Genomic DNA, 13477 nt, shown 5'->3' with positions numbered 1-13477 from the left:
CAAAATCAGTCAATAAACATTCGAAAAACTTGACTTTACTAGTAAACACACAAATATAAATTAAAATAACAGATATGATCTTTCTCCTCTCAAAAAGAAAAAAATTTAGAAGAGAAAAATGCATAGTACTATAAGGGAGTTCAGAAATGAACACTTTCGTAGATTGTTGAAAGAAATATAAATTAGCACAAAATTTTTAGAGGTCAATGTGGCTTTATGAAGCAAAGGAATTTAAACAACATGTGTCTCTGACTAACATTTCTTCATCTAGGAATTTTTTTCTAGGAAATAATCATGGCTATGAGAAAACTTAGCAGAGTTGTTTATCTTTGTGAAAAGTCAGACATACCGGCACACCTCAGAGATATTGCAGGTTCGGTTCCAGACCACCACAATAAAGCAAATATCACAATAAAGTGAGTCATACAAAATTTTTGGTTTCCCAGAGCATATAAAAATCATGTTTGCACTATATGATAGTCTATAATGTATGCAGTAGCATTATGTCTGAAGAAACAATGTACATACCTTAATTTAAAAACACTGTATTGCTAAAAAGTTCTAACCATCATCTGAACCTTCAGCAAGTTGTAATCTTTTTGAAATAGTATCATCAAAGATCACTGATCACAGACCACCACAACAAATAAAATAATGAAAACGTCTGAAATATTGGGAGAATTACCAACATGTGACACAGAGACAGGACGTGAGCAAATGCTGTTGGAAAAATGGCATTGATAGGCTTACTCGACGCAGGGCTTCTGCAAACCTCTAATTTAAAAAAACAGTATCTGCCAAGTTTGATAAAGCAAAGCACAAGTTATCCTTGTAAGTTAAATACCCAAAAGCACAATTAACAAATGAAGCTACGTCATTTTATAGGCTACCATGCAACCACTTAGAATAATATTGTAGAAGAATATGCAGTGACCAGAAGAGTGTTCACGGTTTATCGTTAAGAGGGGGAGAAAGCAGAGTACAAAGAAATACACACAAGTATCTGATTTGTGTGTGTGTTTCTAGCTCTCTCTCTATCTGTATGTCTATAATCATTTGCATACCCATATTTAGAAGGAAGCTTCCCCGAAAGTTAACTGGTTATCCCTGGGTTTTAGGATTAGGTTCACTGACATTACCTTATTTCATTCTCATAACAACCCTATCAGTTAGGTTCCATTTTCTCCTCTTTTGCTGTTAAGGAAACCAAAACTTACAGAGGTTTAGAAACTTCCCAAAAAATCATACAGTAAGTAAGGGGCAGAGCTGAGCTCAGATTGTTTGACCCTAACACCTGCATTGTGGTTGTATTCAGGAAAATGCAGTGAGTTATCTGTAATGCAAAATTTATTCAATATAAATAATAATGTATTTACTATTTGAGATCAGCTCCTTCCTCTCTTTTTGAGACTAAAATAACCATTCTTTACTGAAAAGATGGAGGTTGCATATAGTAACTTTTATTTTTTCAGTATCTTTAGTTTGGACAATAAAAGTTGATAATCTGACATCAATTCTTCCCATTCTAGTTTTAATTGCACTGGTACTGAAATTCAACAGTTAGGGAGCCATGGATAACTGGGGGAGCAGCGTCTGTGAACCTCATGAAACTAAATGTAAAATGACAGTTACATGACTACATGCCTTTTTCTGGGGAGAGCCCCCAGAGCTTCCTGGCTGAAGATTCTCAACAGCAACCTGATTGAAGAGATTAAGAACCTCTATTTGATTTTTTCACCTTTCATAATTCAACACACACTTCTACCAGGGCATGGGATCCTGTCCCTTGTCCCTTTTCTGAGACCATCCTTCATGAATTATCTTCTTTCTCCTCTCTCCCCTTTATACCTTTCATCTCTTTCTCTCTTCTGATGTCTTCTTGTTATCCTACAAATATTTCCTAGTCTCCCTAATTCTTAAAAAAAAACTTCCCTGAGAGCCTACCTCTCCCTTAGATTATCATCCATCTCTTCCTTCATACAACAAGAACATGCTGAGTATCTACTCTAATTCAACAACTGGAAACATAAACATGAACAAGAAGACAAGGTCTCTGTCCTTACAGAGCCTCATTTTTAGAAGAAGACATGAAAGAAATACCTATCAGTTAAGAATGCTTTGAGCTGCAAGAACTGGAAAGCCCACTAGCCATGGCTTAAACTCTTCTCACGTGACATGAAGTCCAAAGACAGGCGATTGCTAGCATCAGTTACCATCAAGGACCTAAGTTCTTTCCATATTTCTGCTCTGATATCTTTAGCATGTTGATTTATTGCCACCATGCTTGTCACTCATAGTCACAAGATGCCCATGGCAGCTCCAAGATTTCATTTTCAAGGTAGAAAGAAGAAGAAAACAATAGAACAGTGTCTACCTCTTTTGTGAGACAAGCAAAAGCCCTCCCCAAAACACATCAGATTCCCTTCTGGTTCATTGTCAGGAGGGAGACAGGACAATAGGCATCTGACATTCCTGCATCTGCTTGAAAGTAGCAGGTAAGAAGGAGGCTGAGAAAGGCTGTGGGTTAGCCCAGCAACAGTGTCATCCAAAACACAACTGAACAAATGTGAACAATAACTTCAAAAACAGCAAGGGCATGACTCCCCGCTCCTTAAGTGTAGGCTGTGCATGCTGACTTCCTTCCATTTCTACCAAAATGGGGGGAAACGAGTAATTTTATACCAGAGAACTTGACAAACACCACCTCAGCCAGGTGAGCAACATCAACATCAACATTCACAAATCAAACCAGATCGCAGGTTGTAAACCCCTGGTACAATGTGATGAAAATGGCACTTACCTCTGTAGTCTTCCTCCCCAAAATCCATAACCCCAGAATAATCTTGAGAAAAACATCAGACAAATCTCAATTGAGGAATATTCTATGCAACACCTGACCTGGACTCCTCCAAACTGTCAAGGTCATCAAAACCATTATCGCAGCCAAGAAGAGAACTAAATGTCCTGTGGCATCCTGGATGGACTCCTGGAACAGAAAAAAGGACATCAGGACAAGATGCATCAATTAATCATGACAAATGTTCCACACTAATGTAAGATGTTAGCAGTACGGGAAATCGGGTGCAGGAGCGGGAGTACATGGGAACACTTTGTACCATCTTTGGAATTTTTCTGTAAATCTAACACTGTCCTAAAAAATAAAGTTTTTTTTAAAAAAAGTAATAAAGGCTATGAAATAAATAAAATAGAGTCACGGGAGAGAGAAGGGTGAGTAGGGCTACTTTGGAAGGAGGGTTAGAGAAGATCTCTGAGGAGGTAGCATTTACTCCAAGACCCAAATGCTTCAAATACGTTGGCTATGCAAAGAGTTGGCTGAAGGGCACTGCAGGTAGAAGGAACGGCAAAGCAAAAGCCTGAAGAAGTTTCAGGAAGAAAGAAGACCCACGAAGCTGAAGCAAAGTAAGCGAAAGGAAAAGGGCAGGAGACGAGGCTGGGCGGGCGGGCAGGACTGGTAGAGTCTGGTCTGTGCGCCATAGCCAGGCATCTGTAACCTCCTCGGGTTGAGCTTTGGATTCGACAGCATATAAATATTAAATAACAACGACTGCATTGGTCTCCTATTGCTGCTATAACAAATTACCAAATAAATCAAACAAGTGGTTTAAAACACAATTTTATTCTCTTACAGTTCTACAGGTCAGAAGTCAAGAAAAGAGTCTCACAAGGCTCAAGTCAAGGTGTCATGGGGCTACGTTCCCTCTGGAGGCTCCAGGGGAGAATCTGGCGCCTGTCCTTTTCCAGCTTCTAGAGACTGTCTGCATTCCCTGGCTAGTGGCCCCTTTCTTCATCCTCAAAGCCAGAGGCCACAGCAAGCAGCCAGCCTCTGCCTCCATCATCACGTCTGCCTCTGCCTCTCCTGATTCTCTCTTTCACTTAGAACTCTTGTGAACAAAAGTGTTTTTAAAGTAAGCATGTATGTAAAAAATTCCCCTAATTGTGTCTAACTTGTGATTTCCTATTTCATAACATGAGAATGAAAAATGAACAGAGAACAACTGAAAAAAAAAAAAAAAAAAAGAAGAACTTTTGTGAGAACATTGAGCCAAACCGGATAATCCAGGAAAATCTCCCCATCTCAAGATCCTTAATCACACCAGCAAAGTCCCTTTTGCCACGTCAAGTAGCGTTCACATGTTCCAAGAATTAGGACGGAACATATTTGGAGGGCCGTTGCTCAGCCCATAACAATAATAACAGCAACCACAACAATAATAATCAAAACAATTCAACCTGTAACATTGCTTTTGTGGAGACTATAGCCTAGGAAGGAGCTGTACAGTAAATGTATCATAAATTAAATATGAAAATACCGTTTGTGGTAAATGTGATAATGGTAACAAGAAGAATAAGAAATTCTAACAGGAGAAGCTAAGCTAAGGTTGAAGGAGGTGGTCAGGACATGTTTCTGAGGAAGGAGCACTTAAACTGAGGCCTGAACTTAAACCCTTCTGGCTGGAGCCCTCCTGGGCAAGGGAATGACAGACAGGGAGCCCCAGGCTGAGGAGAAATTCGACAAGAGGCCCATGAAAGACCCTCCACAAAGGCTGGTGAGAGAAAATCTGAGAAGAAGGAGTCTCTCTGGTGTTACTTCCGTCATCTGAATGGTGTGCGAGTAGGAAATCCAGTTACTCCGCTCAGTCTCTGAAAGAAGGAAGGCCTGTCTTACCATCAGGTTCTCCTACTGTTGAAGCAGTTGTTTTGTGCAGTCCTCTCAAGGACCACGTCGAGTGAGCCAAATTCCATTTATGGATTGTTCCCCCTGGGATCGGCAGAGGCCGCTGGGTGTTGTGTCTGACTTGGCGGGTGTGACAGAGTCACTTCCAGTTTGAAAAACTTGAGAAAAACACGTTGTATTGACGAGATTTCTGGATTCATGGAAATTGATTCAGGTGTATGATTTCAGTCAGCGCTGCTGGTGAGTTTTCAGCATGATGCTGCTGAGTGAGCCGACCTCTGAAAGTATGCTTTTATACTTTCCGCCCGCCCCCCAGAAGTCTCCAGAACCCAGCTATGCTGAAGGGAGTTAAGACTTCCTGAGTCAGTAGACAAAGAATTGAGTGTTAGCTGCTCAGCCAGGTTCAGGTTACCTCAGAAAGGGACTGGGCCAGTCTGTGGCCTGTATTTTCAGAGCTACGTGGAGAGAAGAGACGGCGGGTTGGCCCTGGAAAGGCTGTGCTGGGCCCGGGTGTGGTGGGAAGTCCCCCTCCCTCTCCCGGGATGGAGAGTCCCACCCTGAGCCGGATAGTAGCATATCACAGCTCGGCCTCCCAATTTCACCCACTGGCCTCCGTTTCCCATATCATCTGAGGTCAGAGAGACCCAAGCCAACAGACGTTGACTCCACAGCCTCACAGGAAGCGAAAGCTGTGAGAATAAGGTTGTGCTGCCCCCGTGCACGTCCCGGAGGAGCTGTCTGTGCCCCTGGCCGGGGCTGCTTCCGGGCCAGCGTCCAGGTCTGCTCCTGAGCCCCAGGTGCTGGTGGAGTTGGCCCACCACCCCTCCTCCATCACACTTTTCCAGGAAGGGGTGGGTAGGGACAGGCGGTAGGTGGGGACATTGTCGGCAATGAATGTTGGTGTTTTTTGAGCCGGAGCCAAAGCATTGTGTGCTTCAGGGGGTCTGGCCCACTGCCTCCACCGAGGGAGACGTCCACGACAAGCCCGCCACCCCGGCTGGGAGCAGATCTGTTTGAACCTGCAGGAGAGGATGGGCACAGTGTAAGTTCCACCATGAGGGCCAAGCCTTTTTTCCCCTCACTCCTTCCATCTTCGAGCAAAGGAAGCTACATGCCTGAATGATGGGCTTGATGAACACTCTTTATCACCAGCCTTGCCAACCATTTGCAGGGGTTAGAAGTCAACAGATATTTCTTTTCTTCCCATTGTCCAGTACTGGGGTCGAGGGCTGAGCTGAGAAAAGCCCACCTTCGTCATGGTTGTCCAACTTGCAATCAGCAGAGCATCAGCAGTTTCTAACAATTTACACATCCTTTCCACTGTGATTAGACTTCCTCCTCACCTAACTCAGCCTTCATGGCCTTGAGAATAACGTGGGGGAACAAAAGCAGGAGGAGAGCATCAAAATCCAGAACGGCTAACTTGCAGCAAGTCTCTGGGAACTTTTCCACCAGAAGTGGGTCCTGCCAGCACAGGGCACTTCTTATGGAGCTGGGTTGCTGCTTCGAAGTGGGTTGAGCTCGGCCCCTTCCACATTCCATCTGACCCCAGCTTGTTTCCATCTGGAAGGTTTGATGCTGCAGGCAGTGTCCACCTGGTATAAATCGTAGGTGCTGTTGCTGCCACCAGCAGGGTAGCAACAAACATAACCAGCCACCGGCTATTACAAATCTGTGGCTTGTGGGACTTGAAGCCGCACAATCACGGGGGAGTCAAGAGTGTCCACAGAGGAGAAAGCTGACGGGGGTTGTGCATGTCCCAGAGGAGATTGTTCGTTCTCTGGACTCGAAACGTAGGTAGTCTGTAATCCTATGAATTGGATTTAGCAGATTTAGCAAATAAAAATACAGAACACCCCACTACATTTGAATTTCAAATAAACAATGAATACATTTTTAGTATAGTCATGTCCCCAACACTGCACTGGAGACACTTAGGCTTGAAAAGTATTTTTTCTTTATCTGAAATTCAAATTTGATGGGCATCCTGTATGTTCTCTGACAACTCTAACCCAGGTGCAGGATGCCTCCAGAAGCTTCTACTGGAGGCAGACTTGGAAGGCAACCTTCTGTGAATGCTGCCTTCTTTATTTGATTAATTACCCTTTAAACTCTTCCAGGGGCTGGTTCTCAGACTCCAGAAGTGTTTGTTTATGGGACAAATGATTTAATGTAGGGAACAAGAGTGGCCGGTTGTCGCCAATCCAGCCAAAGGGACTCTTCACAGAAAAGAAATGTTGTTGTCATTGCATAATAATTAAACCTTCAGTGTAAATCAGTATGCCTCAGTAAAAAATATTTTTATAATAATAATAATAATAATAATAATAATAATAATAATAATAGTAATAGTAATAGTAATAATAATAAAAAAAACCTTCAGGTAGCTTTTTCACAATAGGAAGCTGGCGCCTTAGTGAGGAAACGCCACCCCCGGCCCCCAGCCGGCCTGTCTACACCACAGGAACGTGAATCCCAGCAGGCAGCCGGGCGTGTTTTCTTTCCTTGCCCTCTCAGCCTCTGCCTTGGAGCTGTGAGAAGGGCAAGCCCCACTCACTCCCCCGGGGAAATTACAGTATTTCTCTGAACCGGAATCTGAGCCAGTCTTTGGTGGGAAAAGAGATTTAATATTTTTAGTGAGGTGAAATTCGTGTAACATAAAATTTGCCACTTGAAAGTACACAATTCAGTGGCGTTTAGTCTATTCACAATACTGTGCAACCGCCACCTCTATCCAGTTCCAAGGCATTTTCATTACCCCCCAAAAGAAAACCTCAAGCGCATGAAGCAACCTGGGCAACTTACTTTTGGTCTCTTCACAGATGGTGCCCCCCACCCCGCCGTGAGGCTGGAGTGAGGGGAATGAGAGAAATGCCAAGAGCACTCTCACTCAGGTGGAGCCCACAGGCAGGACTGGCTTACAAGCCTAGTTGCCCGCCTTTCATTGGCCTGTGAAATGGAAGGTTTCACAATTAAAGGGCTCTAGAAAGACAGGTGTGAGAATGAACAGGTCTCCAGGTGCAGTTAGGGCAGGGCTTGCCAGGAAGGGTGGCAGGAGCTGCCAGGCTGTGAATCAATGGGAATCGGAGTCGCCAGGCACGAAAGGGTGTCTTGTGAAAGGTGTAAACCTGCTTCTTGAGGAGAAGGGTAAGGGAAGGGTTCCCAGGAAGGTGCCCAACTGGGCTTGAGCTTCCGGGTTCAGCAGGAGCAAATGAATCACTCTGGGTAGATGCCGGGCCTCCCCTTGGCCAGTGACTGCTTTGAGGTTTCCTGATTTACAGAGGGAATTAATTCCTTCTCAGAGGAACCCTTCACTCTCTCCTCTCTAGAGGGACCGACCCTCCTTATTATTTAGAAAATCTGGTACAACTGCATTTTTGGAGACAACTGCTACTTCCTGCAGTGACTTGCAGCAGTTTTATTATCTAGCTAGTTCCACCTTCCTTTATTCTCTTGCTGCCAACAGGGGCCCCCAGCTCACCACAAAGCCAGAAGCTTCCCAGCTTCCAACATAGCTGTCCCTTTTGTTCAAGATCTGGGGGTCAGATGTTGAGCTAATGCCCCTTTTTGTAAAGCATGCAAGAAAAGGAACAAACCAAGAGGAAGATCGTCCTGAGACTGTTGGAGATGCTAGGGTGGCACAGAGTTTGAGTCACTCACTTAACAAACATGCACTGAGCACGTGTTTGTATGAGGCCCTGGACCAGAAACCAAGTTGCAACGGCTGAGCTTTGGGTATTGCATCCTACGTACTGGGCACTGTTCTAAGTGCCTCACTTAGAGTAACTCACTGAAGCACAACAGTCCTGTAATTATTTATGTGAAAATGAGCTTGCCTCGGGATGGGCTTGTCTACAATGTGGTCCTCCTGGGTCCAGGCCCCATCCACCTCCCCAGTTGAAACCCAGTCCCCCCAAATCTGAGTTCCTTGCTGATTAATGATTAATCTCTTGATCCCAAACTTTATTCTTTTTCTTGTCCAGATCTGTTCCCCTCAGGATCGAGAAATATCAAAGAGGGGATTGAAACCGAACAGGACCCTGTGGAGCCTTTCTGGGCACAAAAGCCCCTCAGTGTTCCCCCTTTCTTGTTGTTATGGAAAACTAAAGGTCTCTTAGGCCTTCCCTGAGTTCCAAAGTGCAGACTCAAGCAGTTAATGATTAGGACAATGGAGCCACAGGACTCCTAGTTCCTTCTGAGGGGACAGAGAGAACAATCTGATGCATATCTTTGAGTTGTTCTGCAGAAACCAAGACACCCCCCACACACACACACACACACAATGGTGACTACACACTGACCACAAGCACTAGACCCCAGACTGGCTGGAACCAAAAGGCTGACGATTGAAATTCCCCAACCTTCACCCTTACCTCACCAACAACCCATCAGAAGGTCCAGAGCTGATCATGCACCCTGTGACCCTCTCCCTCACACTGTCTTTAAAAACCTTTGCCTGAGAGTCATCGGGAAGCTCTGGTCTTTTGAGCATGAGCTGCCCGATCTCCTTGCTTAGCACCCTGCAAATAAACCCTTACTTTGTTGCAAACACCCGCTGTTAGAGTTCAGCTTTCTGTGTCTCAGGCACACGAATCCTTGCTCCATAATACAACCATCAAGAGGAATCCAATCTCCTCCCTCCACCCAACCCCGCAGACAGTAATCAAAGGATGCAAAGAAGTTGTGGTAACCACAGCAGAGAAGTGAGGAACACAAATCCATTTTTCCCTCCGTGCACAGAGCCTGCCCCACAGAAATCTTCACCCTCCAAACATCTCTTCATGGTTCCCATGGTCCATGGAGTTGGAGCATCTGTCCACTCTGTCCAGCCTATGGCCATTGTGCTCAGGTATCAGAGAAGATACGACATTCAAATGAATATGCCTTTGGCCATCAGGCAGAAATGTTTAAAGGTGAAAACCCTAGTACAAATCACAAGGTTGTGTTTCCATGAATCAAACTGGCCTACCCTGGAAGGTAACCATTCATCCTGGGTTTGGGGGATAAGGTAGCCCACAATGTAATTATATATCTTTCTAATAAAGATAATTTTTAAATGTATAACTTAACACAATCTGATACTCATGAGACTTCTTTTATACTAACAGATCCATAAATTAGAAAAAAGTCTTTATTGTGCCCTGCAGTGAGGATTGGGAAACACAGGCACTGTGCTTTTCCTTCCATGTTGAACTTAGAGTTGTGATCCCTATAAGTTACATCCCCCCTGACATTGCGTCTCACTTTTAAACGCATTCTTGAATCCTGCATCCTCTCGTCTTGTTTCCTCTCTCTGATCACGTTGTAGATGGTGTGTGTGTGTGTGTGTGTGTGTGTGTGTGTGTGTGTGTGTGTGTGTGTGTAATAGAAGTCTTTCAAGGAAGGGTTAGAGTCATGTGCAAGGTAATTTCTCCCTCGTGGCGGGTACTTAGAATCACAGAGTTTAGAAGGAGTGGGATAATGAGGGGGTTGCTAGTTGTGATATCGCTTCCCTGAAAAGCTTCAGGAAGGGTGAAGAGACTAATTGGCTGGTTTGGCAAACAATTCGAGATGAGTCCAAAAGGAGGAGCCAGCAGCTGGCAGGAAATGAATGGAACTTCACCTCTGCACTTGCCCTTCAGTGGCTGGTGCACAGATGGTGAAAAGCAGAACCCCTGGGGGGGACAGAGCAGAGGCCTTTCTCTAAATCAGCTGCCTAGAGAGGAGCAAAGAGGACTTGCCATTACCGCCTCTGCTCTCATTTCAAGATCATCTAAGGAGTTTGCCCACAAGGCAAACCTGTTAGTATGAGCTTAGTGGCTTTGGACAGTGTCCAGGCAGCACGAGGAAAGCGCCATGGGTGAGACTTTAAGGCAGCAAAGTAGATGGAAATAATCGGTTTTAGACACTGGCTGTGGGCATCCTCTAATCTGGGATGACCTCCTGTGGTTGTGCAGGCCGTGGACAACCAAACGGTAGGGGGCACCACTGACATTCAAATGACATTCCCTAGACCCCTGCAGAGCACAGCCTGCACAATTCTCAGGGCAGTCCTGCTCCTGACTTCTTGGAAACTGAGCATCCCACTCAACTTTATTCTACCTGCTCAATGTGTCTTTTCTAAGCAGGAAGCATTATGGGGCCAGTGGTTGCTGCCCTGAACCCTATTTCCACAAGGAATGGGTAGTGTATATTTTTCCAAAATGCTCACCTCAGGTACAGAAACCTCATGGATTCAGATTAACTTATCGGGGGGTAGGAAATAGGGAAGAAGGCAGTATATGTGAGTAAAAAAAAAAGTCTGCGCATACGTGACATGTAATATCTTTATGCTTGAGTACGTAGAGAGAATCAGGATAGGGCCATGATTTTTGGAAAAAAACCTTCAAAATGGCTTAAAAGCTATGGAAAATTTACTATCTGGCTTAACAAGAAGTCCTGAGGTAGGGAAGAAGTAAAGTTAGCTAATTTAATGGCTCAACAATGTTAAAGAGATTCAGGACTTTTATAATGATCCCATGCCATTCTCACTTAGCAGGTTAGCTTTGACTATCTGGCTACCATACCTCATAGTCACAAGATGGCAGCCATAGTTCCAGACTTTCCACACAAATCCCACAGCATCCTTTGGACAAACAGTCCTTTCCTATGTGTGTACACAGGCATATGTGTTTTTGTTTTATCTGAGAAACCTTAGTCAGAGGCACTCCATATTTGAATATAAGTTAAGATGCTAAAACAAAAAGACTCAAAAATATGATGTTTCAAAGAAGAAGGAAGTCTGTTTTCCTCTCCTATACCAGTCCCAGTGTAAGTCTTGTTGCTCTGCCATTCCCTGGAGTCATACTCTTATACTAAGGGGGATCACCAATACCACCTCCCAGTCTGCAGAAAGGGGAAAAGAGAGAAAGTGAAGACAGCCATCTGTTGATTAAAAACACGATCTGGAAATTGGAGTCATCGTTTTTTCTCACATCTCATTGGCCAAAACTTAGTCATGCAGCAAGGGAGGCTAGAAGTGTAGTCTGTAGTTGCATGAGTGCCTAGCCAACACTGGGGGAGTATTACTACTGAAAAGAAAGGGAAAACGAATGGGGACGGGTAGTTAACCATCTCTGCCACACTCTCCTAGTAGAGTTCTGCTTGTGTCTCATTGGCCAGAATTACTTTGCATGAGCAGGCTGAGACCACTCACTTTCATAAGAAATGGGACTACCGTGAATGGCTTAGAATAGGGTTTCTCAACCTCAGCACCACCAGTGTTTTGAACTGGATAATTCTTTGTTACAGTCAGCTATCCTGTGCATTGTGGACTACCGAACAGCATCCCTGAGCTCTACCCACCAGACATCAGTGGCACAGCCCTTCCTCTGGTTGTGACACCCAAAAATGTCTCCAGATATTTCCAGATCACATTTACTTGAGAATCACTGGCTGAGACCAATCAGGATTTTACCCTGGAGCAGGAATAGGATGCCTCTTCCTTGACTCATATTTGAACAAGATGGACACAAAATCAGCACTATTCCAACTGGAGTGATGGAAATAGCAACCACTGGTGTCTGCTGTTGTCAATAACAGAACAAATGTTAAACAACATGTTACCAAATAGAGGTGCAGTCAGATCACCTTTAACAAAATAATTCATTTATTCCACATGCATGTCTTAACCTGGTACCAAAGCATTCCAGGTATTCTAAGCTTTGAAAATATAGTAGTAACCAAGCAAAGTACAAAATTTCTGCCTTTAAGGACCTTGCATTTTGGCAGATGGATACCTAACAGTTAAGAGCCAGTTATTGGGGGAGGGTATAGCTCAGAGGTAGAGGGCATGCCTAGTAGGCGCAAGGTCCTGGGTTCAATCCCTAGTGCCTCCGTGAAAACAAATAAATAAACCTAATACCTCCCCCACTACCAAAATAAATAAATAAATAGAAATAAAATGATGTAACTTAAAAAAAAAAGATGGTATAGGGTAGCACTAAAGCACAGGCATCAGAATTAAACCCTCCTGCACCCAAATTCTGGTTCTGCCACTCATTGGGTATGTGACCCTGGGCAATTTACTTTCAACCCTCTGAGCTTCATTTTTTTAATTTATCAAGTGAAGCTAATAATACCATCCACCTCTTAGGGTTATTTTGAGGAATAAATGAGATATTCCTTAGCCCAGCACCAAACACATAATTGTCTCTAAATAAATGTTAGCTTTGTTACAGCAAAAAGGCACTAGGCTGGGAGTCAGAAACTTTTCATTCAACAAACATTCATTGAGCATATATGGCGTGCCAAGCTCAGTTCTAGACACTGTCATTCTGGAAAGTCAGATAACTAAGACAAACACTCTGTCCTTAAACAGACAAGTTCAGTATCTAGTTGGGTGGTTCTAGGATGGGAGTTGGGGGGTGAGAAGATAAATTAAATCTGGGTACAGGTCCTGGTTTAAGCCTACAGTTTTCTTTCTAGCTTTTGGATCAATACCTGGCACACAGTAGATTCTCAATAAGATACTTATTGAATGAATGTCTCTATATAATGAGAATAAAAATTCTGACTCACAAAAATGTTTTAAACTACAAACTCCTGTGTAAATGTTAATGAAGTCAGAAACACTGCTAATCATTTGTCATCAAAATAATTGATTTATATGTAAACTGAAAATATCAAAGCTTTTTCCAGTGCTTGAAAGCCAACTTTCCCCCATGGACTGGAAAAGTAAACTTTAAGCCAGTTTGTATTCAAATCATGGCCAATATGGGTAGGATCCAAATGAACAGGACTCTACCAGGTAATTTTTCTGGG

General features: G+C 43.8%; 1 protein-coding gene across 2 annotated transcripts in view; it reads right to left on the bottom strand.

Moving 5' to 3' along the window:
• Positions 1-2986, bottom strand: part of ELK3 (ETS transcription factor ELK3) — a 143366-nt gene extending 140380 nt beyond the window's left edge. The window contains exon 1 of one of the 2 annotated variants that reach the window (XM_064491611.1): positions 2899-2986. In XM_064491611.1, coding sequence (XP_064347681.1) covers positions 2899-2935 — 37 coding nt within the window. In that variant the 5' untranslated portion in view covers positions 2936-2986. The remainder of the gene's footprint in view (positions 1-2898) is intronic. The other variant, XM_064491610.1, reaches the window with a different exon arrangement.
• Between the last annotated feature and the right edge of the window lie 10491 nt (positions 2987-13477).

The sequence above is a fragment of the Camelus dromedarius genome, chromosome 11, assembly GCF_036321535.1.
Source record: "Camelus dromedarius isolate mCamDro1 chromosome 11, mCamDro1.pat, whole genome shotgun sequence".
Lineage (NCBI taxonomy): Eukaryota > Metazoa > Chordata > Mammalia > Artiodactyla > Camelidae > Camelus > Camelus dromedarius.
The sequence above is the reverse complement of the archived record's forward strand: the minus strand, read 5'-3'. Positions and strand labels throughout refer to the sequence as shown.